General features: G+C 45.5%; 1 protein-coding gene across 1 annotated transcript; it reads right to left on the minus strand.

Annotated features, from left to right (window-relative positions):
- Window positions 1-1,054: 1,054 nt before the first annotated feature.
- On the minus strand, window positions 1,055-2,525 carry LOC121137014 (nucleolysin TIAR-like). Its single transcript, XM_040738775.1, is given in 2 exon segments — window positions 1,055-1,956; window positions 1,958-2,525. Coding segments are annotated over 2 exon segments (1,017 nt in total). The 5' UTR covers window positions 2,333-2,525; the 3' UTR covers window positions 1,055-1,314.
- Between the last annotated feature and the right edge of the window lie 22,477 nt (window positions 2,526-25,002).

Consider the following 25,002-nt stretch of genomic DNA (forward strand, 5'->3'; position numbering starts at 1 on the left):
AGGTTTTGGATCTCTGCCTCTGTCATGGAAGCTGGGCCCCCCAAATCAAGCCATGTGCTTGCTTTTTGGCACTGACATTCTGCCAGTGATCCATGGTTAGAAATGCCGCCTCTACTCTTCCTCACTTGTCTTACTTTTCTGTTCCCTGCACACTAAAACTCCCACTGGCCACAGCGGCTTCCCGCCACTTCCCATCTTGGCTAAACCTGTCTGAGGGTGGAAACTGCCTTCCACCCGGGAGTGTCCAGTTTTGTCTCATGTTCATTCACCTCTTTCCTATCCAGCTATCCTTATTCTGTGTTTCTTCTCCCAGCCTCTTCCAATTGTTTTAAAATTTGAGACAAGGTCTTACTAAATTGTCCAACCTGGTGTTGAACTCACTTCATAGGTCAGAAGGACACTGGCCTTGCTACCCTCCTGCCTCAGCCTCCTTTGGAAGCTTGCGTGGCATCTTCTGGTCCAATGAAAGCTAGTCGTCATGGAGGGGTCAGATCCATCTCAGGTCCTCTGGGCCCTGTGTCTGAAGTGCCTGCTGTCTTTAGCAGTAGGGACTTAGCTTCCACCCCTGAGAATCAACACAGTGCAACAGCAATGACCTAAAATGTTTGGGCAGTCTCCTGGGTAAGCCTAAAGAACTCAAAAGAGGGCTTCTCATGCTTGGTGTTAGCGTGTCGCCCCTGGGGAGAGCGTAGTCAGGAGTCTGTGCACTGTTTAGCCTGTCTGTTTTGTTCTTAATATTCTAGTTTATTGTTTTATGATTATTATCATTATTTATTTATTTGCTTATTGGAACAGGGTCTCTCTATGTAGTCCTGGCTGTCCTGGACTTCTATGTGTACCAAGCTGGCCTCAACCTCACAGACATATCTGCCTGCCTCTGTCTCTGCCTTCTAAAGATTGGGATTAAAAGAGTTTGCCGTTGTGGAACCAGGATGTATCCCTAGAGCACGAACAAACTTTGGGAGCCCATTTCCCATGGTGGGATACTCTCTTAGCCTAGATACACAGGGGAGGGCCTAGGCCCTGCCCCAAATGACTTGACAGATTTTTTTTTTAGTCAGAATTGTCCATATTGACTTTATTTTAGTTTTTGTACACAAAGAAAAATCATGTTCATATCCATCATGAACAAAAACTTAAAAAGGCAGAACTAGAAGATACGTGTCCTTCACCAAGCATAGCTGTGTTAAAGGTTCCAACATTTCAATTTTTAAAATAAATATTTTCACTTTCCAATGTTTACTTTTCATGTCTTCAGAGTGTCACAGGAAACTGCAGCCTATGGTGAGTTACAATTGTGTTTAGAGCCCCAGTTCACTGTGTTGGGAAACTTGCCATTCCATATCCAGCTTGGTTTGGAGGAGGTATTACAGGAGGAGGAGCTTGTCCTTGAGGAGGCTGAGCACCAAATCCACCCATCCAAGCAGCAGAAGGTGATTGATCTACTCCAAATCCTTGCTGGTTCCATGGCTGCCCATATACTCCATGGGGAGGCACTTGCCACCCATTTGCCATATACTGCCCATACTGTTGTGGGTTTCCATATACTTGGCTCCACTGGCCCCACTGAATGTAGTCAACCTGTTGGAAGTTTTTAGTCATATCAGGAGATTCTTTACCCCAATAGCATTTAACCACATGTCCTTCGATTGTAGTACCATTCACAGAAACAATGGCATGGGCTGCACTTTCATGAGTTGAAAATCTGACAAAAGAATAGCCCTTTTCTGGAAAAACTCTAATTTCCATAATTTGTCCAAATGGTGAAAATGTTTGTCTCATAAGCTGATCTGTTAGCCCAGAAGCAATTCCTCCACAGTACACAGTGCAATTTTTTGGACTTGACTGGTTTACTACATCTTCAAATCTCAACTGCTTAGTGTTAGTTTTTTGTGTACTTTTAGGGGCAGGCGGTTTACGTGTGGCCCAATTGGTTCTGATTTGTCGATCTCCCAACTCCCAACCACTGAACCCCCATATGCACAATTGCATTTTCTGCATCCAGTTTGTTATAAAAAGATACAAAACCATAGCCTTTGGACTTTCCAGTTGCCATGTCTTTAACTACCCGGGCATCTGATATTTTACCAAAGGGGGCAAAAGCTGATTTGATGTCTTCTGTTGTAATTTCTGGACTCAAATCCCCAACAAACACATGGAAGTGATTGGAAGTATCTTTTTCCTGGCTACTTGGTGTTGTTGCCCAGTTTACTTTGACCTCCTTTCCCAAAAATTTTCTCCCATTCATAGCAGCTAATGCAGCAGCTGCATCTCTGTGTTCATAAAATTCCACAAAGCAATATGGGTCATTGCTTGTATGCTCTGTTATCATTTTACAGCTTTTACAGGGTCCGATCTGACTGAATAACTGGAGTATAAGAACTTCTGTCACATCTCTGGAGAGGTTACCTACATATCTAGGCTATAAACACCATATTGTTTTCTGAAGATAGAACAATATGTCTTAGCTTGTGTGTGTAGAGTCCGGGGCTGTCCGTCGTCTTCCATCATGGTGGGTGCGACGGAGCGATCCCGGGACAAGGGGAGGGCATGGCTGGGGAGGGGAGGGGGTGGGAAGGAAGGGGAGGGGGGCTCCGGGCTCCGGCTGGGGACAGAGGAGAAGGTACTGAACCCCCCAGCCGGCTCCGGACACTGCGCTCCAAACAGGAGGAGCAGGAGGAGGAGCGACTTGACAGATTTTGATGATCCCTCATGGAAGATCTCAACCTCCCTGGGGAGTGGATGGGGGATGGGATGGGGGGGACGGTGGAGGGCTTGGGAGAATGGGAGGGAGAGGAAACTGGGATTGATATGTAAAATAAGATTGTTTCTGATTTAAATACAATTTATGTATTAAAAAAAAGTGCCACCCGGGCAGTGGTGGCGCACGCCTTTAATCTCAGCACTCGGGAGGCAGAGGCAGGCAGATCTCTGTGAGTTTGAGGCTAGGCTGGACCGACAGCCTCCAAAATAATACAGAGAAACCCTGTCTTGTAAAACCAGGAAAAAAAAAGTGCCGTTGCCTGGCAGTGGTAGTGCACACCTTTAGACCCAGCACTTGGGAGGCAGAGGCAAGAGGATCTCTGTGAGTTCAAGACCAGCCTGGTCTACAAAAGCTAGTTCTAGGGCAGGCTCCAAAACTACACAGAGAAACCCTGTCTCAAAAAACCAAAAGGGGGAAAAAAAAAGGAATGTGCCATTAAGCCCTGCTTTAAAAAATTTTTTTAAAATATATGTGCATGTCTGTAAATGGGGTCATACGTTTATATATATTCATGGAGACACATGTACTATAGCAGGCATATGGAGGTCATAAGACAACCTGTGTAATTTGTCTCTGTCCTTCTATTATATTCCAGGAATTGAACTTAGGTAGTCAATAGGCTTGGTGACCTTTACACCCGTTAACGATTGAATAGCTTCATTTTAGGGCTAAGTATTGTGACAATGTTAACTATCAAGGTAACTGTCAACTTGACAGAATCTAGAATCCCCTCGGAAATGGGACAAGGGGAATATCTGTGGTGGGGAATTAATTATCTTGATTAATTAATACGGGAAGACTTATCTTCCTTTTTGTTTTTTGTTTTTTCAAGTTTCAAGGCAGGGTTTCTCTGGATGTCCTGGAACTTGCCCTGTAGACCAGGCTGGCCTAGAATTCACAGAAATCCACCTGCCTCTGCTGGGTTTGAAGGCATGTGCCACCACCGGTGGGAGGATTTATCTTAATTGTAGGTAAGATCATTTCCTGACTGGGCTGTATAAATGGAGAAAAACCCTGAGTATCAGAATGTATGCATTTTTCCCCTCTCTGTCTGTGGATACAAGATTAGTTGCTACAATGCCTCACTGCCTTGGTTCTCCTGCAAGATGTACTGCACCATGAACTGTGAGCTAAAATAAAGCCTTTCCTATTGACTTTTTAATTTCTTGTCAGAGTATTTCATCACAGTGATAGGAAAGGAAAATAAGGCAAATGCTGGAACTTTTGATTTATCATCTATCTATCTATCTATCTATCTATCTATCTATCTATCTATCTGTCTAGACAAGATCTAGCCCTGGACCGGGCTAACCTCAGAGTTTCTCTGCCTTCTAGCCTTTTTCTTGTAAATTCCTTTGTCGCCATGCACAGGTCGAGTGTCACTGCCTTTTCTACTGACATATTTGCACATGAACTGATATAACAGCTGTGTTTTGCTTCAAAAATATGGGAGTGAGAAAATGAGTAAAGGAATAGACCAAAGATATTGCCCAAAACTTAAAATTAATTGAAGCTGGATGCTTAGAAAAACATGTTTTTTTCCTTAGCCAGGCATGGTAGTGCAAGCCTTTAACCCCAGCACTTTGGAGGCAGAGGCAGGCAGATCTCTGTGAGTTCAATGCCAGCCTGGTCTACAAATTGAGTTCCAGGACAGCCAGGACTGTTGCACAGAGAAACCCTATCTTGAAAAACAAAAGGCAAACAAACGAACAAAAATGTTTGCCTATCCATCTATTTTTTGTACCTGTGTGTAGCCTTGGCAGTAAGATGATAGCTTTCAGGGGTCAGTTCTCTCTTTCTACCATACATGTCCCAGGGCCACACATGAGAAGGTCAGGCTTGGCAGTAAGTGCTTTTACTTATTGAGTGGTATCATTGGCCTGTTCATATTGTCTTACTATATTATTCTTTTGTATCCTTGCAATTTTCTAAAATAAAACATTGAGAGAGAGCCTCTAATACCATTCCACCATTATGGGGGCCCCACCTTTATGATCTCATCTAATCCTAACGGCCTCCTAAAGAATCCTACTTCTTAATTCCAGTAACACGAAAATTTAGAGATTGAGTTTCTAGTTTGTGGGGCTCCTACTCAAATCATTGCAGAAGGCACAGCTCTTTCTTCATCCCAAGAGAAAAGCAAGATACATGTCTCTTCTGTACCAGGCCCTATTCTTGGAAACTGAAAAGCCAATGCAAAGCCAGTGTGGTAGGTACCTGTGGGCCCAGCTGAGTCAGGATGCTCCCTTAAGCTGGGGGTGGAAGCAGGGTTTGAGGCCAGCATGAACAACACAGGAAGAACTGGTCTCCAAGAGGAGACTGGAGGAGGGGAGAGAAAGGCAGGGGGGGGGAAGAGAGATGTGGGTAAATCTTGGCTATGGGTTCTCTGAAAAGACTCCCCGAGAGTAGGGGTGCCTGAGATGGCTCTTTGGGTGAAGATGTCTGAGGTCCATTCCTGGAACTTACCATGGAAAGAGTGGGGCTCGCTCCTGTCCTTTGACTTACACAAGCCCACAGCATATGAGTATGTGAGAGAGTGCACGAGTGTGCACACACCACACACACACACACACACACACACACACACAGAGAGAGAGAGAGAGACAGAGAGAGAGAGAGAGAGAGAGAGAGAGAGAGAGAGAGAGAGAGAGAGAGAGAGAGAGAAAGAAATATATAGGTCTTTTTAAGCTGGAAAAAAATAAGTCTCTCTGCCACCCAGAGCCAAGGCCCAAATAATCTCTTTCCTGTGTACCCCCTTTTCTCCTGGCACGGGATTTTCTTCCAGGTCTCTCTTTCTTGAAGGTGTGGCCCTTGGCAGGGGTCTGGCTTTGAAAACAGGGTCTCTAATATTCCTGTTGGCTTTGAACTAGAGTCTGGATTGGACTCCAGGCTCAGGGTCCATCCTCTAGCATCTGGGGAGAGGATGCCTCAGCTGCAGCTCTTACCCAGCTTCACTCTCCTCACACATTGCCTCCTCCCATTTTTGTTTGTTTGTTTTTGTTTGTCTGGTCTTTGTGGCCCCTTTGCCAGCTCACCCAGGCAGTTCCAGGTCAGGAGCTGGGAGGAGGCAGTATTTATAAACTGGGAAGAATATTCCAGATAGATGAGTGTCTCCTGTGGCTGGACTGAAGCTCCTGGATAAAGGAGCTTGGAGAGTTCTCCTCCAACCAGCTGAGAGAGGAGACTGGGTTGGAGCAAAGAACATCTGACTGAACTTGAATCGGTGATCTTACCATGCATACATTCCCTCCCCCTCATAGACAGGGCCTCCTGTATCCCGGGCTGGCCTAGAACTCTGTGGAGCTGAGGATAACTCTGTCCTTGTCACTCTCCTGCTTCCACCACTAAGGTGCTAAGACTATGGGCATGCACCGCCACACTCAGTCTCCCCCCACCCTCAGGAAGATTACAGGATCTACAAAGAGGGGCCAGTGGGACGGCTCAGGGGGATAAGGCCTGACCACCAAGCCTGACTATCTGATTGCAAATTTCCAGGACCTTCAAGGTGGAAGGAGAAAACCAGCTCCCAAGAGCTATCTAGCCTCTGACCTCTACCCTTGCTCCATGGTGTTTGACCCCTCCTCTAAGACACAAACTAGAATAAGCTAGCCCAAAGGGCCTTCTCCCTTCAACTGTCCCTGTCCTTCTCTGCAAACTCAGATTCATAGCCTGTACACTCAGAGTGAGCCAGTTGCTAATCCTTCTCCCAGCCCTCTGCTCGATCCTACCTTGCTTTTCTGGTGCTGTTGGGGGGGGGCTCTACTGCTAACTCCGGCTCCAAAGTAACAAGCAAGCTTGGGTGGCTTTCCCTTGGGGGGCAGCTGCCTGGGAAGCCAGCCAAGTTGCCTTTTGGCCTTCCGAGGGGAAACCAGGGTACAAGTTGGGGCGAGGGGCTGAAGAGAGGGAGGGCTCCTCGGTCTTCAAGTGTCTGCCGCTAGACTTGCCCACCTCTGCTACCAAATGTCTTCTCATTAAAAATACAACTTGGGGACGGAGGATGGAGTTCCCATCGTAGAGTGCTTGGCTAGCACTCGTGACGCCTCGGGTTCCCATCCCAAGTGAGTATGGATGTAAACATCTGTAATCTCAGCACTGTAGAGCATGGAGGCAGGAGGGGCAGACATGCGGGGTCATCCTCGGATACACAGTGAATTCGAGACTAGCCTGAGAAACAAAACAACAACAAAATCAAGTTGGATAGCTAGGCGGGGCAGTGTATATAGCTGTAGTCTATTCTGAGGAAGCTAAGGCAGGTAGATCACTGAGACTAGAATTTGAGTCCAGCCTTGGCAACAAAATAAACAAGCAGATACATACATGATTTGAATGATTCCTTTAAGTATAATAATCTTGGGGACTGGAGAGATGGCTCAGTTGTTAAGAGCACTTGCTGCTATTTCAGAGGACTGGGGATCAGTTCCCAGCACTCACAGGGAGGTTTTTAATCACCTGTAACTCCAGGGGACCCAATGCCCTCTTCTGGTCTCTACATGCACATGATACACAGACACATCTACACTCATAGAATAATGAACTAAGGACAATAATTACGGGGCCGGAGAGAGGTTCAGTGGTTAAGAGCACTGACTGCTCTTGCAAAGGACCCTGACTTGGTTTCCAGCACCCTTAGGACACCAGCACCTCCAGTTCCAGGGGATCCGTATCTTTTCTGACTTCCAAGTTTCCTGTTTACATGTGGTACACATATATACACCCATGAAATAAATATTCTTACGAATATATATATATATACATACATAGATACATACATATATGTATATATATATAATTTTAAAGAGACAACCACAGCTGTGTGGAGGTGGGGCATATCTTTAATCCCAGCACTCAGGAGGCAGAGGCAAGAAGATATATAAGTTCAAGTCCAGTCTGGTTTACACAGTGAGTTCCAGGACAACCAGGGCTACACAGAGAAATGCTGTCTCAAAAGAACAAAAAACAAAAACAAAACAACAACAACAAAACCAAAACCAAACAAAAATTATTTTTATGTATGTGTGCATGCCTATGCCGTGTGTGTGTGTGTGTGTGTGTGTGTGTGTGTGTGTGTGTGTGTGTGTGTCCACAGAGGCTAGAAGAGGGAGTTGGATCCCCTGGAACTGGAGATAAAGACAATTGTGAAATGCCTGACATGTGTACTGGAAACTAACCTTGGTCCTCTAGAAGAGCACACTCTTAACCACTGAGCCATCTCTCCAGCCACGCCTTCCTACCCTCTCCCTTTCTCCATCTCTCCTTCCTTTTTTTGAAACAGAGTCTCACTATGAAGCTCTGATTAGCCTGTAATTCACCGGATTAGCCTTAAACACAGAGAGATCCACTTGCTTTCGCCTCTTTGTGTTAGGATTAAAGCATGACCACCATACCCAACCTTTGAGAGAGAGAACTCTTTTTTTGAGAGGGGAGTGATTTTGAGACAGGGTTTCTTTGTGTAATAGTCCTGGTTATCCTGGAACTTGCTTTGTAGACCAGACTGTTCTCAAACTCACAGAGATCCACCTTCTGTCTGGTGAGAGAATTCTTGAGTAAATTACTCATTTAAAAACCATAACCATTTTGGAAATCAGAATGGTGGTTTCTCAGTAAGTTGGGAATCAGCATACATCAAAGACCAAGCAATACCACTTTTGGGCATATATACACTCATACCACAAGAACACTTGCTCAACTATGTTCATAGCAGCATTATTCATAACAGCCAGAACCTGGAAACAACCGAGATGCCCTCAATCGAAGGATGGATAAGGAAAATGTGGTACATCTACACAATGGAGTACTATGCAGTGGTAAAAAACAATGGCACCTTGAAACTTGCAGGCAAATGGACTGAACTAGAGAAAGCCATCCTAACCCAGACCCCAAAAGACAAATATAATATGCATTCACTCATAAGTGGACATTAGACATAAAACAAAGGAAAACCAGCCTACAGGCCACAACCTCAGAGAACCTAGGTAACAAAGAAGACCCTAAGAGAGACATACATGGATCTGCCTAGGAAGGTGAAGAAGACAAGCTCTCCTGAGTAAACTGGGAGTGTGGTGGCCAGGGGGAGGCTGGAAGGGGAGAGAGGAGAAGGGAAGAGGAGCTAAATAGAAAAAGTTAATAAAAATTAAAAAAATTATAATTATAAGCCAGGCAGAGGTAGCACACATCCTTAATCCCAGCATTCAGGAGGCAGAGGCAGATGGATCTCTGAGTTTCAGGACAGCCAGGGCTACACAGAGATCCTTGAAAAACCAACCAAATAAACAAAAAAAATTTACAGTTACAAGAGAGACTGGAAGAAAAATTGAGTCTTTTTGTAATTTGGAGTATTTGATATGATAGTAACATTATTTTGTAATTACCCCAAACAGTCATCTGTTTTCTTTGTGCTCTGTCTGCTCTGTATTCAGAACACACATGTGGTACATTTACATAATAAAGTTCATGTGTATTTATGTCCTTCCAGAATGTTCTTAGATATATTTTCATGTTTTTTCGGAAAGTGCTTAAATTTTGTTCATCTACTTCCTCCACATTTACTATTATACCAATTTCTCACTCTTTTTATTTATTTTTACCTTTCACAAGACAGACACACAGGATATTGCTTCACTTATTCAGGAGGTTTCAACATATATATATATATACATATATAAATATATATATATATATATAAATCTTGCACTCTTTCACAGATGTTCGATAGATGACATAACTTTAAAAAACTTTTCTTTTGGGATTATAATATAATTACAACATTTTTCCCTTTCCTTCCTCCAAACCCTTCCATGCTCCCTCTCAAATTCATGGCCTCTTTTTTTTCATTAATTGTTGTTACATGCATATGTACACACACACACACCTAAGTACAGCCTGCTTAGTATGTGTGCTACTTGTTTGTACATTTTCAGGACAGACCATTTGGCATCGCATAATCAATTAGTCTACTCTTCCCTCCAGAAGACTAATTTCTCCTGCTCTCAGGATCCCTCAGGTGCCTGCAGACCTTGCCGGGTTGATCCTTCAGTGCCCACCTCCTGAGTTCAGACTTGGACTGCATGAGGTTTATGCAGTTCTGGGGATTGAACTCAGGGCTTTGAGCATGTTAAGAAAGCACTCTACCAAGAGCAGCATCACCATCCCTGTCCTGTATATTTTGCGACCTGTTCTAATTAGCTCTAATGCTGTAATGTTTCAGGTGAGTCCTTCTGTGTTGTCAGTGTGGGAACGCCTGAAAACGGTGAGGTACTCTTCTGCAAATAACGGCTATACTTTCCGTCCTGGAGGTCTATGTTTCCCCTGTGAATAACTTAGCATATTTCAAAAGACTGCTCCTTCAGCTGGATCCAATATCTTCGTTAAATCTTGTTTAGCTTCTGTGGAAGACTTATTTTCCTCCCTGAGCTTAGTAAAACTTAGTACTGGGGTTATAATCAAAGAACACTTATGTTTTCATTCTTTGGTTTTAAAAATCCTTTCCCAGGCTGGGCGTTGGTGGCGCACGCCTTGGGAGGCAGAGGCAGGAGGATCTCTGTGAGTTCGAGACCAGCCTGAACTACCAAGAGAGTTCCAGGACAGCCTCCAAAGCCACAGAGAAACCCTGTCTCGAAAAACCAAAAAAAAAAAAAAAAAAAAAAAAAAAAATCCTTTCCCAGCCGGGCAGTGGTGACAATTGCCTTTAATCCCAGCACCCAGGAGGCAGAGGCAAACGGATCTCTGAGTATCTCTGAGTTCCAGGCCAGCCTGGTCCCACAGAGCAAGTTCTAGAACAGCAGGGGTACACAGAGAAACTTTGTCTGGCCGGGTGGAAGAGAATTCCTTCCTTCCCTAGAGAGCTCCCCCACCCCCCCCCCCACAAAAAGCACATGGTTTCTTCTCTGGGCTGTGCGAGTCAAGTTGGAAAAATGTATTTGGAGGAGGGAAGGATGACGCTTTCTTAGGCATCTATGCGTTTTCCTCTTTTGCAGTTTTATCCCTACAGAAGACTGAGGACGGAAAGGAAGATCAAACAGACTGGGAAGGAGAGAGTGCCCTAAGAATTCAGTGGATAGAAAGAGTGCCTGCTAGCACCAGCTGGAACCAGAACCCTGATCTGCTTTTCTGCCCCACTGTGATGCCTTCCGTAGATGTTAAGCCCCAGCTCCTGTGAGAACTTGACCAATTCGGAAATGGACTAAAATGTTCTGTGTCTTCCAGCTCTGCCCACATTGCTCTGAAGGGCTATCCCCAGCGTGTTTCTTCGCTGGGTCCTCGGGAGGAATCCTGCCACCTAGAGGCTGGATAGGGAACTCCTCTACCTAAGGATGGTCCAAGCCTGCGTCGCCTGTCCACCTGCTTTTGCTAGGGTCCCCGTGTTTTGAGCAGACTTTGTGTCGGAAACTGCCCTGATCTGGGGGCTTAAGCTTGCTGGGGCAGAGGCTGAGGTCTCTCCCTCCACTGCCTCTTACATGTGTATCCCAGCTCAGCAGAAGCAACGGGATGCGGTCGGCTTGGAGCCACCGACACCCAGCCAGCTCGAGCTCGCGCGAAAAGCGGGCAGGAAGCCCGGGTTGGCAACTGCGCAAAAACAAGGCTGCTTTCTTTAGCAGATCGCCTTCGGACAAACGGCCGGGCCTGGAGAGATGGAGGGGGAGGTGGCTGTCAGGTCCGGAATGCACACACCTGTACCCGACAAGGCTCCTTTGAATTCTTTCTGCTCTGTAGTCTCCCCGGGGCTTGGCCCGAGGCACGGGGAGGGAAGTCTGGCAGCCTGTGCCCTGGGGAGGAGCACCCCGCCCAGACCTCCAGGAGGAGCGGCCACCGGGGGAGATTCGGCGCCAGCACGTAGATGAAGTTCCCCTAAAGCTTCCTCCTGTCTCCCCGGCTCCTCTACCCCCACTCCTCCCCCCCCCCCCACACCTGCAGCTCCCGCCTCTGCCCCGCCCCTGAGCCCACGGCGAACAAAGCTTTCTAGAAAGCAGTTTCTGAAGGGATTTCAGACCGTGGGTGGACCACAGCGCGGACGAAGTAATACTCTTTTGCCTTCTCTACCTGATCCTTTCTCACATCCTGTTTTCTTGCTTCCTGGTTCTTCGTATGTTGGATGAAGAAACTGAAATTCACAGAAGTGAATGATATTTGCATTTTATCTATTTGCTGGGTTGCAAAGCAGTGTAGTATATATCTTTTATTTTGTTGAGACAGGGTCTCCAGTAGCCCAGACTGGCCTCAAACTCACTATGTAACTGAGGAATGGCCCCAACAACTTCTTTAAAGTTTTGACTTGTGTGCGTGCACGTGTTTGTACGTGTTCCAGCATGTGTGGAGGCAAGAGACAGATATCAGGCATCTTCCTCAGCCAGTCTCTATTTTATTTTTTTGAGACAGGATCTCTTACTGAACATGGAGCTTGCTGACTTGGTTAGACCGACTCCTCTCTTCTTTGAGCTCCAAGGACCTGTCTGTTTGGATGAGGAAATACTGAGATTCTAGATACAAATGGCCATGCCTAGTTTTTTACATGGATGCTGGGGTAACTCAGGTCTTAATGAATACAAGGCTCACTTTATCTACTGAACTATTTTCCCAGCCCCTCACCTTGAACAGAAGTCCCTCCTACCTCCTCCTGCCTCCTCCTGCCCCCTCTCTCCATCTCCCTAGAGCTGGCCTAGGTGCTGGAGATGGACAGAACCGCTTTGTGAATCTGACACGAACATTCTTCTGAGTGACATCTTCCAGTCTTATTTAAGTCCTTTCCCACCTTAGACTCTCACTTTGTAGCCCTGGCTGTCCTGGAACTCACTCTGTAGACCAGGCTGGCCTCAAATTCACAGAAATCCACCTGCCTCTGCCTCCCAAGTCCTGGGATTAAAGACATGAGCCACCACACCCAGCCAATTAAAAATCTTTCAAAATATGTTCTTAAAAAATCAAAAGAGGAAGGAAAGGGAGAGGGCAGAGAGGGAGAAAGGGAGAAGAAAGGGGGAGAGGGAGGGAGGGAAGGAGAGAGAGACAGAGACAGAGACAGAGACAGAGAGAGGGGAAACAAAGAGAAGAGAAGGAACATGGTTGGTGATAACATCCAGTCTTCACTCAGTTGTAATCACAGCTGCCCCTGCTGTGCATGCGTGGGTCACTTGGGCAGTTATACTCCTAGTAACAAAGGCAGTTCCCTGGTAATGAGTGGACATTCTTAGTAACTGGAAGAACACCAAAGTGGACTACTGCCTGACCAATGGAGCAGAGACCAGCATGATAAGGACAACCCAGTAGAATCCAATGAAATTACACTCTCTACCAGCATTCCACATCCCCGGAGAACGAGTGATGAGAACTACTTCAATAGCCATACACACTGCTAATCACAACACCCAGGAGGCAGAGGCAGGTGGATTGCTGCAAGTTTGAAGACACACTGCAGGGATGATGAAACCCCACTTCATTTTGGATTTGCCCATGAAGAAGGCAGACAAATACTGGGAAATGACTGCAAATTCACCAAGTATTGACTCCAATGGCATTGTGGTTCTGACAGCAATGCAGTGGGCCTCCTGTAACAACAGGTTCTGCATTTATGGGTTCAACCAAACACTGATCAAAATGCAGCTAGTGGTCATCCAAAGGGCTCAGGGAGAAAGACACCTGCTACCAATTCCAAGGGCCTGAGTTCAATTCCCCAGCACCCATAGGGTGGAAGGAGAGAACCAACTTCCTCAGGTTGTCCTCCAACTTCCTGCCTTCCACACACTACGATGGTATATGCATGTGCCCCCCATTAAATAAAAGTTATATAGGTAGGCCTAGAAAGCCTGCACTGTTCTGAACATGCATAGTCTTTTTTTTTCTCATTCTCATAAACAATACAGCATAGGATCTATCTACATGGCACTTACTACAAGCAACAGAGATAACCTAAAGCACAGGGGAGGTGGTGTGTAAGTGATGAGCACAGTGTAGCATTTTGCACAAGGGGCTTGAGAATCAATGCTTCTGATATCCTTTTGGGGTCCCGAAACCGATCCTCCACGAGTAAAAAGGAGTGACTGTGTAGTTCCTAACATCCAGTACGTAGCTACTGACTCAGCAAACTTTCTCCCCTCCACACCAACTTATCAGGACCAGAGGAAGCAGTTTGTTTGTACCTGACAAGGTCAACAGCACACCTTCGTGATCCCTCCTCAGGGAGGCAGCAAGGTCTCTCAACATCTGCCATAGACTGAAGGGATCTGAGTCCTCCTGGTTTCCTGGCACAATGCGGATGACACGATGATCTGTCGAAATGGAAAGAGCAAGTGATTTAGATGAATTAATAATATACACAAATGGGAGACTAGGAAGCAACTCATGAAAGGCGAGGGCTGGCAGTCCAGGGAAGGCTCTGAATCCAGTGCTATTCTAAGTTCTGCTCCACAAAAGAGGCCAGTGCTTTGTGGGCCTTTTCTGAGTTTATAGATAATGTCTACTACATTTGTACTTGCTAGACAAGTTAGCAGGTAACTCTGTAAGTTTCATTTTGAATTTTGTTTGTTTTATTTTTATTTTTGAGACAATGCCTCAAACTCAAGACTTTCCTGCTTCTACTCTCCAAGTACTGTGGGATTACAGGCATGTTCCACCATATTCAGATGAGGTAAAAAATGTTGGCGAATAATAAAAGAAAAAGGTTATAAGAGAAGTTCAGTCTTCTTTGCAAATTGCTTTTTTAAAAAGATATATTTATTTTTTATGTTATGTATGTGAGTGTTTTGCCTGCATGTATGCCTGTGTACCATGTAGTGTCCCCCCAGGGGCCAGAAAAGGGTGTTGATTGTTTGGAACTGGAGTTGCAGACATTAGGGTGAGGCATATAGGTCTTATGTGTGTGCAGAGAATCGAATTTGGTCCTCTGGAAAAGTAGCCAGTGCTTTTAACTAATGAGCTACCACTCCGGCCCCTGCAAACTGCTTCTGAAGCTATTTCCAACATCAGTTTCTGTCACTTTGTCCTGCTTTTAAATTTTTTATGCATTTATTTGCTTATTGTGGTTCTGTGGTGAGGGAGAGGGGGACAACTTGCAACCCAGGAGGTTATACTTGATGGCAAGCACTTTTACTGGCTTGGCCATTTGGCCAGCTCCCTGCTGCCCCTTTTTGAAACAGGACCTTGTATAGCCCAAGCTAAACTCAAATTCACTAGCCGAGAATGACCTTAAGTCCTGGCCCTTCTGACCTACCTCCCCAAGTGCTGCAATTGCAGGCATACATACACCACCATCATGCCCCATTTGTGCCTCTCCCTTGGAAACAAGCGCTATCATAGTAGTTGCTGGCTGCAGTTGCTGGGTCTGGAATGTGTTGATCTTTGCTCCCTTTTTGTATTGCAATTAATAGGACTTTATGTAGCTAATGGTTCTTTATATTCTGTGCAACCAACTTAGTTATATGTGATGTTTGTCTTCCAAATGGACCTTGGCTATGCAGGCCGGTTTGAAAATTTGGAGTGAGGGGCTAGTGTGTGTCTCAGCAGTAAGACCAACTTGTTGCTCTTGCAAAGGACCTGGGTTCAATCCCTTGTACCCACATTGTAGCTCACAACCATTTGTAATTCCAGTTCCATGGGGTTTGATGCCTTCTTCTGGCCTTCATGGGTACCAGGCACGCAGGTAGTGCACATACATAAATGGAGGCAAAACACTTAGAACATAATAAAATAAAATAAAACAAGAGTATTAATTCCTCCAAAGCTCTTATGCCACAAAGTTCATAGGTGTAACTGAGCTCTTTCTCTGTGCCACCAACCCACTCCCAAATAAAGACAGGAGACTTATTTTTAATTATGAAGGCTTACCACACTATCTCTTTTAATTTTAGCCTGTTTAATTTAATCTGTTTCTAGCCATCTACGTTTTGTCTCGGGGCTTTTCCTTTCTTTCATTCTGTGTGTCCTACTTTCCTGCCTCCTCCGTGTCTGGCATCACCCTAGCATCACCCTGGCATCTCTGTTTCCTTATCCTTTGTCTCCCTTTATCTCTGCTGAGCTTAGATTCCTCCTTCTATTTACACTCTCTGCCCAAAAGTCCTGCCTATACCTCCTGCCTAGCTATTGGCCATTTAGCTTTTTATTAGTCAGGCAAGGTAAACAAATGCAGCACATCTTTCCATAGTTAAACTAACATTCCACAACACATAGGCCTACATACCCCATCCTAAATGAGGACTCTGTTCACCTCTGTACCATTTCATGCCATTTTCCCTTTAACTTCCTTCTTGCAGTTGATGCATTTAACCATGTCTCAGAGCTTCATAACAAGGAGATACACGGGGCTAGCTTGAAGGCTCAGCATTTCACGGGTCTTCTGTTAGTCTTAGCCACAGTCCACCGAGAGCATGCTCTCCCATCCCCACCTCAACCACAGCCTGTTCTTTAAGATGGCCATGGCTCCTGGAGATCAGGCTCCTTCAGCTCAACTCCATCCATGTTAGTTATAGACCTTTGTGGCTTTTCTTATTCATTCCCAGGCCACTGTCACATGGAGGAAACAGAACTGAAAAGTTGCATGCTTACATCCTATACTGAGTGTCCCTTCTTTCTTGAAGTTGTCTTCATCTTCTTAGTCTTTCCTGGTCATTTCCCTCCTCCTTTCTTCCTCCTGTGCTGGGACCAAACTCAGGACTTTTCCTAGGCTAGACACATGCTCTGCTACTGAGCTGTATGCATAATGCCTCTTCCATGACTTATGCTTTTACAGAATTTTCTTTTCTCTCTCTCTCTTTTTTTTTTTTTTTTTTTTTTTTTTTTTGGTTTTTACAAGACAGGGTTTCTCTGCTTTGTTTTCGAGGCTGTCAGTCCAGCCTGGCCTTGAACTCACAGAGATCCGCCTGCCTCTGCCTCCCAAGTGCTGGGATTAAAGGTGTGCACCACCACTGCCTGGCCAGAATTTTCTGTAGGAGCCAGGGAGGTGGTTAAGCAGATAAAAGCCTGATGATCTGAGACCATCCCTGAAACTTGTGGAAAAGCTGGATGCAGTAGCAGACATCTGTGATGCCCACACTCCTAGGGTGGGAGGGGAGGCAGAGAGTGAAGAATCGCCGGGAGTTCGTGGGACAGCTAGCCTGGAGTGTGCTGTGGCAGCAGAAACAAGGAGGTCCTGTCTCAGCAAGGTGAAAGGCCAGAATCGGCTCCTGAAAGTTGTCCTCTGACCTCCCCACACGCTCCATGGCAAGTATGTATACATGTGCACGCATACACACAGTGTGTGTGTGTCTGTGTGTATGCACATATGTGCGTGTGTGCATGTGTCATATGTAGTGGTGCACACTTTTTTGTTGTTGTTGTTTGTTGTTTCTCTGTGAAGCTTTAGAGCCTGTCCAGGAACTCGATCTGTAGACCAGGCTGATCTCACAGAGATCCACCTGCCTCTGCCTCCCAAGTGCTGGATTTAAAGGCGTGCACCACCATCACCTGGCTGGTGGTACACACCTTTAATTTCAGCACTGACAGAGACAGAGGCAGGTGGAGTTCAAAGCCAGCCTGGTCTACAAAGCAATTTCCAGCCTAGCCAGGGCTACACCGTGAGACTCTTGTCTAAAAGAAAAAGAATCCAGCCAACCAGTCTACCAACCAAACAAACAAACAAACAAAAGCCTACTTCTGCTATGGCGGATAAACTAAACTTTCTGTGTTTGAATGTAGACTGTCTTTGGTACTGGTTGTGGCTACTTGAAACCTCACTTATGTTCCAGAAGCAGACTATGTTTAGAAGGGAGCCTATGGGTTTCTTTTTGCTGTCAGGGTTTATCCTCTTCGGTAACTGCGGTTGTTCAGGTGAACTTAATAATGAGATAATAACTAGATACATACATTTTGCTTTGTATTGGCAATATGAGCCAGGAGATCTATGTCAATGGGTCTGTCAATCAATCAGGAATCATCTGGGAGTTGAGCGAAACTAAGATAAAAATTGCTAAGCTTTGTCTCAAAATTATAAGATCAGAATTTCCTAGGCTGGAAAGATGTTTCTGTGAAATCAAGTTTTTAAGTTTCTTTCGGTGATTCCAGTGTGTGTCCTGGGTAAGGATGTAGGATGCTTCAGGCCAGCGTGGAGACCTGGTGGGTGAAAGAGCTGCTGAGCCTGATGACTCTGGACTCTGGACTCACAGTGGAAGGGGAAAACCATTCCCCAAAGCAGTCCTCTAGCTTCTACCTGTGCACGTGCATGTGCAAACACACACACTTTTTCTTAATAGTAATAGTAAATAAAAATTTTATAAAGAATGGATGATTTAAATCATCAAAGCTTTCCCGGTGATTTAAATGTACTTGTCCTTAAAGGAATGAGAGTCAGATGTATCATCAACTCCCTTCACAGTTTTTCATTAGAAATTTTTTCTTCCCAGTTCTACAAGGAAGAATTACAAAATCAGGAATGTAACCACCATCATCTCCAGTATCCTAGCAGTGATGGGGGGGGGTGGGTGGTGGTGGGGGACATGGGGGGTAGGAGGAAGGCTGGGCAACAGAAAGTTCTGCATAGCCTGCCTTCTCCCCTCCCCTCTCCCCCTTCTCTTGCCCTCCCCCTCTTCCTCTCCTCTTCTCCCCACTCCCTTTCTTTAGAGACAGGGTATCCTACAGCTGAGGCTGGCCTCAAACAATCTACATAGTTGAGGATAACCTTGAACTTCTCATTCCCCTGCCTCCTCTACCTCTTTAGTGCTAGGATACAGGTCTATGTCACCACACTGGGCTTGTGTGGCACTGGGGTTTAAACCTAGATTCCTCGGCCTGCTAGGCAAGCAGTCTGCCCACTGAGCAACACCCCAGTCTTCAACCTTGAACTTCCACTTTCTTTTTCTTCACTTCCCCGGTGCCTCCTTTATAGTCACTTGCCACCATGACTATTTTTATGTGGTGCTAGTGACTGAACTCAGGGCCTCAGGCATGCTAAGTACTCCACCAACTGAGCCATGCCCCCCCAAAACTCTGTAGCTTTTAAGGAAAAGCCAATGCAGATAGGCACCCGCCACCTCCCACACAGGCACACAAACAAGATCTGCCACCTCTATCCCTATGGCGGATTCCCCCACAGAGGCAAATGTACCTGGCAAGCTTGCAAGAAGAATGGTAGCATAACATCTGGTGAAGGATAAACATAGAAAGTATTATTGGACTTTCTGAGGCTGTTCACTTGAAAGGAAAGCATAAATCATTCTTTTGCCCAGAGCCCTTATCGGCTCTTAGGCCTTTGACTGTGTGTGTGAAGCAGGTGGGACGGAGATGGGGCTGGCAAGGACATTTCTCCTCACTGGAAATCCCCTCCTTGTCCTGTATCCACTGCGGGGTGTTGGAGGTTGTACTTCTGGTGTCTGTAAGAGGAAGTAGCTCCAGATGATAAAAGGGCAATGTATGAACAGTGCAGGAGGACAGTTAGAGGGAACCAGGATGCTGCAATGAGAGAGAGGGATGCGGGCTCAGGGATAGAAAGTCCTACAGGGCACAAGAAATTACAAAACCAGAGGAAAACAGTAACAGGAAAGAACGATCATATGTAGCCAAGTAAGGTCTTAGATGAGTTATTGCAATTGCCATTTTGTTTTAATGCAGAGCCACATTTTTCCCTCCAGGACTAGGGACATGCCCAGCTGTAGCACCAGCCCATTTCACTTAGTTCTCTATGTTGGCCTTGAACTCAGTTAGTAGCCCAGGCAAGCCCTGAGCTCTCAGTTCCCCAGCCTCTGCCTCCTTTGCAGCTGTGATGCAAAGCTTTGCTGCCAGACCTGGCCTGGAATCCCTCTGACCCCTCAGTTTTCTGCAGGTGTCGGCACCACTTCCGGTCTCCTGGGCACAGTCATTCTTGGTGTCTGACTATCTATCTCTCTTAGGTTTTGGTCACAACTTGTAGGGGTATCAGAGAGATGGCACATCGTGCAAAGGCACTCACTGTCCTAGACTACTGCTGAGGCCAGTTCAATCCCCGGGACCCACATAAATGTGGAGAGAACTGACCCCACAGAGTTGTTCCCTGATAGCAGTACTGGCACTGTGGCACTCACATGGGCTTCCCGGTATCATACGCACACAACAACAGTAAAGAAAATAAAAACAACAGAGAGACTTTGTAAGGGGCTTGACCAGAAGAGCTGGGCAGTCTAGAGGCCCCGGCCTTCCGGTCGGTGACTGGCAAAGGCCGCCCTCTGTCTTTCCTTTTCTCACAGGCCTGGAACCTGGCATTCCTACTCAGCTTTACCTTTCAGTCCCTCCCCTGAGAGCCGCCTGGGCTGTGGAGATTTTCTCTTAAATGCACTGCTCCTCTTAGTCAGCACAAAGGCCTCTATTCTGTTCAACCGACACCCTCCCCTCTCCCTACAGTCAACATTTCTTTAGCCTTAATCCTTTAAAACCCCCTTAAACAACCCAAAAGCAATAAAGAGATAGTTCTTGGTTACATTGCTCCTCTTCACTTTGTTCTTCCTAAACCCGTTCTCAGATTGCAGGCCAGAAGGTCTTTGTGGGACTGTTGACTCATCTCCTTCACCCTAATGAGATCACCGACACCATCCACAGGGTGGCTGGCTGCTCCGGGCTGGGTATTGGGTAACAGAGCTGTCTAGCTGAGAGTTGAGCTTCCTGGAGAGGAGGGGAAGGGAGGGCCTCCTGGGCCTGGGACTTTGCAGTATCAGTGACCTCCAGAGGCCCAAAAGTAGGATCTTTGGATGTTTCAGGAAAGCTTATCCCAAGTGACACGATCTCTTCCGTTCTCCCTCTACAGCCCCCGCCACCCCCCACAACACCGACACCTGTGATGGGGTCTCCCATCCCACTCCCTGGGGGTTCACATTACAGCCTGGTGAGGAAAGAGCTTACTCATTACATTGTTAACTTTGATTCTGTCTCTTAGCACAAAGGTGTTTGGCTGATATTAACCAGAACAGATACGTTTTGATGAAGAAAATGAAGTTTAGGACCATAGCTGACAGGGGACGAGGGTTAGTTTGGAGAGGGAATAGAAAAACACAGATGCAGCTTGTTGGAGCCTGGGACAAAGCACCTCCCCGGAGCAGAGGATTTGGTGAAAGCCCCCAGACTTTGCTAATCTTGGAGTCTCAGCTGTAAAATAAAGAGGGTAGACTGTCATTAGGCCAGGTGCCATCGGTAGGCACAGACAACTACTAAGTGAGGCCAGATAATGAGGCAGCCTGTGAAGCAACCCCACGTGGGTGATGTGGGCACAGCTATTTAGCCGGAAGTGCCGAGGTCGGAAGCCTAGGTCCACTTTCTGTCTATCTGCTTCTTGACTGTGGATGCAATGCGACCCGCTGCTTCCTGCTGCGGCCTCCACAAGCCTTCCCCTCCCTTTTAGACAGCCCTTGTGCCATGCCTGTACAGTGATCAGAGGACAACTCGAATGCTTGCAAGTATCACATATGTGTCTGCTGCCTTCAGAAGATGATGTCAGAGTCCCTGGAAGTCGAGTTACAGTTGGGAGTTGTCATGTGAGTACTGGGAACCAAATCTAGGTCCTCTGCAAGAGCAGCCAGTGCTTTTCACCACCGAGCCATCTCTCCAGTCCATTAGAGTATCTAGGATCCATTTCTAGGGGAACACTCCCTATAATCCTTGGAACTCAGAAGTGTAGTCTGCAGTCCAGCAGGATCATATAGCACCTGGGAGATCCGTCAAAAACCTGAGCCCCAGGGTCCATCACAAACCCCTTGAACTATAATTTCCATTTTAACAGCATCTCTGAATAGGAACGGGTTAATTTATGAGAGCTAGTTAGAAACAGCCTGAGCTGTTGGAGATTTACTATATGGCCAACTATAGGATACATTTTGTAGATATTTTGCTTATAACTGAAAGGAATGTGTATTCTTTAATAGTTTAGTATAGACTTTCATGTATGTCCTTTAGTTCAAGATTGCTAATTATAGTTAAAAAACTTTTGTATTTTTGTTTGTTTGTTTGACCTATTAAGAGTTATCTGTTGAAACTTTTCAAGATCACAGTGAAAACTTAAAAGTCTTTCAAGAATTCTTTCAGCTTTTATTACATTTATTTGTAACGAATGAGTATGTGTACACACACACACACACACACACACACACACAGATCCAGAGAGACAGAGACAGAGACAGATACAGCAGAGACAGAGACAGCAGAGACAGAGACAGCAGAGACAGAGACAGCAGAGACAGAGACAGCAGAGACAGAGACAGAGAGAGAGAGAGAGAGAGAGAGAGAGAGAGAGCGCACGCGCACTGGAGAGATGGCTTAGCAGTTAAGAGCACTTTCTGTTCTTCTCTGGACCCAAGTTCAGTTCTCAGCATTCACATAGGGCAGTTCATAACCTCCTGCAATTCTAGCTCCTGGAGATCCAACTCCCTCCTTGGGATTCTTCAAGCACCTAAACACAAGTAGCAAACATATACACATGAATAAAAATAAATCTTTAAGCATTTATATACACAGACACATATAATTTAGATTTTTTTCTTTTCTTTTTTTTTCAATACTGGAACTAGAACCAAGGCCTTGGATATGCTAGGCAATTTTCTACCACTGGACCACAGTCTCAGTCCCTACTATATGTATATTTTGAAGCTATGTTATTAGATGTTCATTATTATACTATTTTATATTTTATTGAATTAATCCTTTTAATCATATTTTTGACAATCTCTACTTTTACATCTTAAAGATTTTGAGAATGTTAATATATGTAAATATATTAGCTCTCATTAGGCTAAAATTTGCCTACTATCTTTTCCCTTTTGGTTTGTTTGCTTTAATGTATCTTATTTATTTATTTTTAAGATTTATTTTTATGTGCAATGGTGTCTTGCCTGCATGTGTGTCTGTGTGAGGGTGCTGGATCCCATGTAACTCCAGTTAAAAACAGTTGTGAACTGCCATGTGGGTGCTAGGAATTGAACCCAGGTCCTCTGGGAGAGCAGCCTGTGCTCTTAATCACTAGCCATCTCTCCAGATCTGTTTATGTTTGAGACAGGTTCTCACTTTGGAGCTCTGACTTTCCTAGAACTCATTATGTAGATCAGACTAGCCTCGAATTCACAGAGGTTTGTCCACCCCTGCCTCCCAAGTGTTGGGACTAAAGGTGTGCTCCACCACACCCAGCCTCATTTTTTTTTAAGCTTGATATTTGAAGCATAGCATGTGACTTTTGTTGCTATGACAAAAACCTGAAAATATTCCTGCTCTGCACCCCCAGTTTGTTGGCTTATTCATTTCTTTTCTTCACTTTCCTGTTTTCAATAAGATAAAGAATCTTATAATCAGAATAGATTCTTTAATCTGCCTTCCCAGTTTTCCAAAGGCCAGGGAGATGAGAGAAATAACCATGACGGTCTCTATTTTATTATACACGTGAAACCTAAAGTTTCCAACCAGAATCCCTGATAACTTAGTTTTTCAGGGGGAAAAAAGGCCAGTTTTAAGCTGTATTTGCCGTTGCCAGAATTAGTGAAAGGTGAAGTTTATATTTGATAACTCATCCTTATTCATGTGTGTGCCACGTTATGGGGTGCCCAAGGAGGATGCCCAGAAGAGGGAAACAGATCTCCTGGAGGCTGGCTGGAGTTACAGGGAGTTTCGAGCTGCCCAGTGTGGGTTCTGGGAATTGAACTCAAATCCTGGGTGAGAGCTGCAAACTTTCATAACCACTGAGTCATCTCTCCAGCACAGTAACCATACATGCTTCTTTCTTTTTTTTATTTAACCAAATATCTACAAATTTTATAAGCTAACCTTTCTGCTAAAGATTACAGCTTTGGTCCACAGTGGTAGCACACACCTTTAATCCCAGCACTTGGGAAGCAGAGAAAGGCGGATCTCTGTGAGTTTGAGGCCAATTTGGTGTACAGAGCGAGTTCCAGGACAGGCTCCAAAGCTACAAAGAAACCCTGTCTCGAAAAACCAAATAAATAAATACATAAATAGAATATAGCTTTGTAGCTAGAATTTAAACTGGGAGAAAGAATTGTACACACACACACACACACACACACACACACACACACACACACACACACTGACCAAAACCACAGAAGCATTGCAGAAAGACTAGAAAGACTTCAGGAAAGAAATATGCAAATCCGCTAAAAGCACACTCTTTGCCTACTGCACATGATTTACAGCAGCAGGACACAAGGGACTGCATGGCTCTGAGGGTGATCTTGATCACATTAAGAATCACCATGGAGTTGAGTGGTCCCGGCACTCAGGATGCAGAGGCAGGAGGATCTCTAAGTTGGCGGCCAGCTTGGACTACAGAGTGAGTTCCAGGACAACCAGGGCTACACAGAGAAACCCTGTCTCAAGACATCAACAAATCATCATGGAAATACATATCTGGTTATTCCGGAAAGGTTTAACAGAGTAGAGAAGACGCTTCCTGAATGCTGTTGACATCATCTCATGAGCTGAGGTTTGGATAACAGGGAGATAGCCAGAGGAACAGAACATTCGACTCTCTGCTTCTTGACTATGGCTGCAAGGTGGCAGCTCTTGTAGGCACACTTTCCATCCAGAATGGACTGTACCCTGGAACTGTGAGCCAAAGGAAACCTTTCTTGTGTCAGGCACCCTATCACAGAATGAGGGAATTAGCTATTCAGTAGCTCAAGGCCTGATTTCCTCATGAATCCCCACCAATAGGCAAGGAATCCATGCAGCTGTTCTATGTGGCACCAGACATTGTTTCCAGACCACTTCCGCAGATTCTTCAGAGTTATTCCAGAGCTACTCCGTGGTCAAGAAGGACTGGTTCCTTTTCTTGGTCTGGAGTAAGAACCTATGTGTGCACTTGGAGAGAGCAGGAGGGATTATGTTCTCACCCATGCGAGAGAGGGAGGGAAACACAGCAGCCTGTCACAAATCATCTTTTCCTCTTACTGTAAAGTAACAAAAACAAATAGCATCCTAACCTCTCTGCCTGGGAGTGGGGCTGCTGTTTACAGGTAAACAGAGACCTGCTGCCTGTAAGAGCTGAGTAACAGGATTCAGTCAGAAGACTGCAAACACAATTGTGTTTACAGAAATGTCAATGTCATGTTGGCTGCTGAAGGCCAAGGTCATGTTTACTGAAAGCAGGGATGTCTGGAGCTGCCACACAGACTGCTGGGGAGGGATTCTGAGGAGGCAGAGGGTAGCAACAGCTGTAGGACCGCAGCTGCTATGTGAATAGCCTCCGATCTCAAACTGCATGGTTAGGGATTCCCAAAGCACAGCCCCGGGATTACTACACACCATATGGATAGCTT

This window comes from Mesocricetus auratus, unplaced genomic scaffold, assembly GCF_017639785.1.
Source record: "Mesocricetus auratus isolate SY011 unplaced genomic scaffold, BCM_Maur_2.0 Super-Scaffold_100676, whole genome shotgun sequence".
Classification (NCBI taxonomy): Eukaryota; Metazoa; Chordata; class Mammalia; order Rodentia; family Cricetidae; genus Mesocricetus; species Mesocricetus auratus.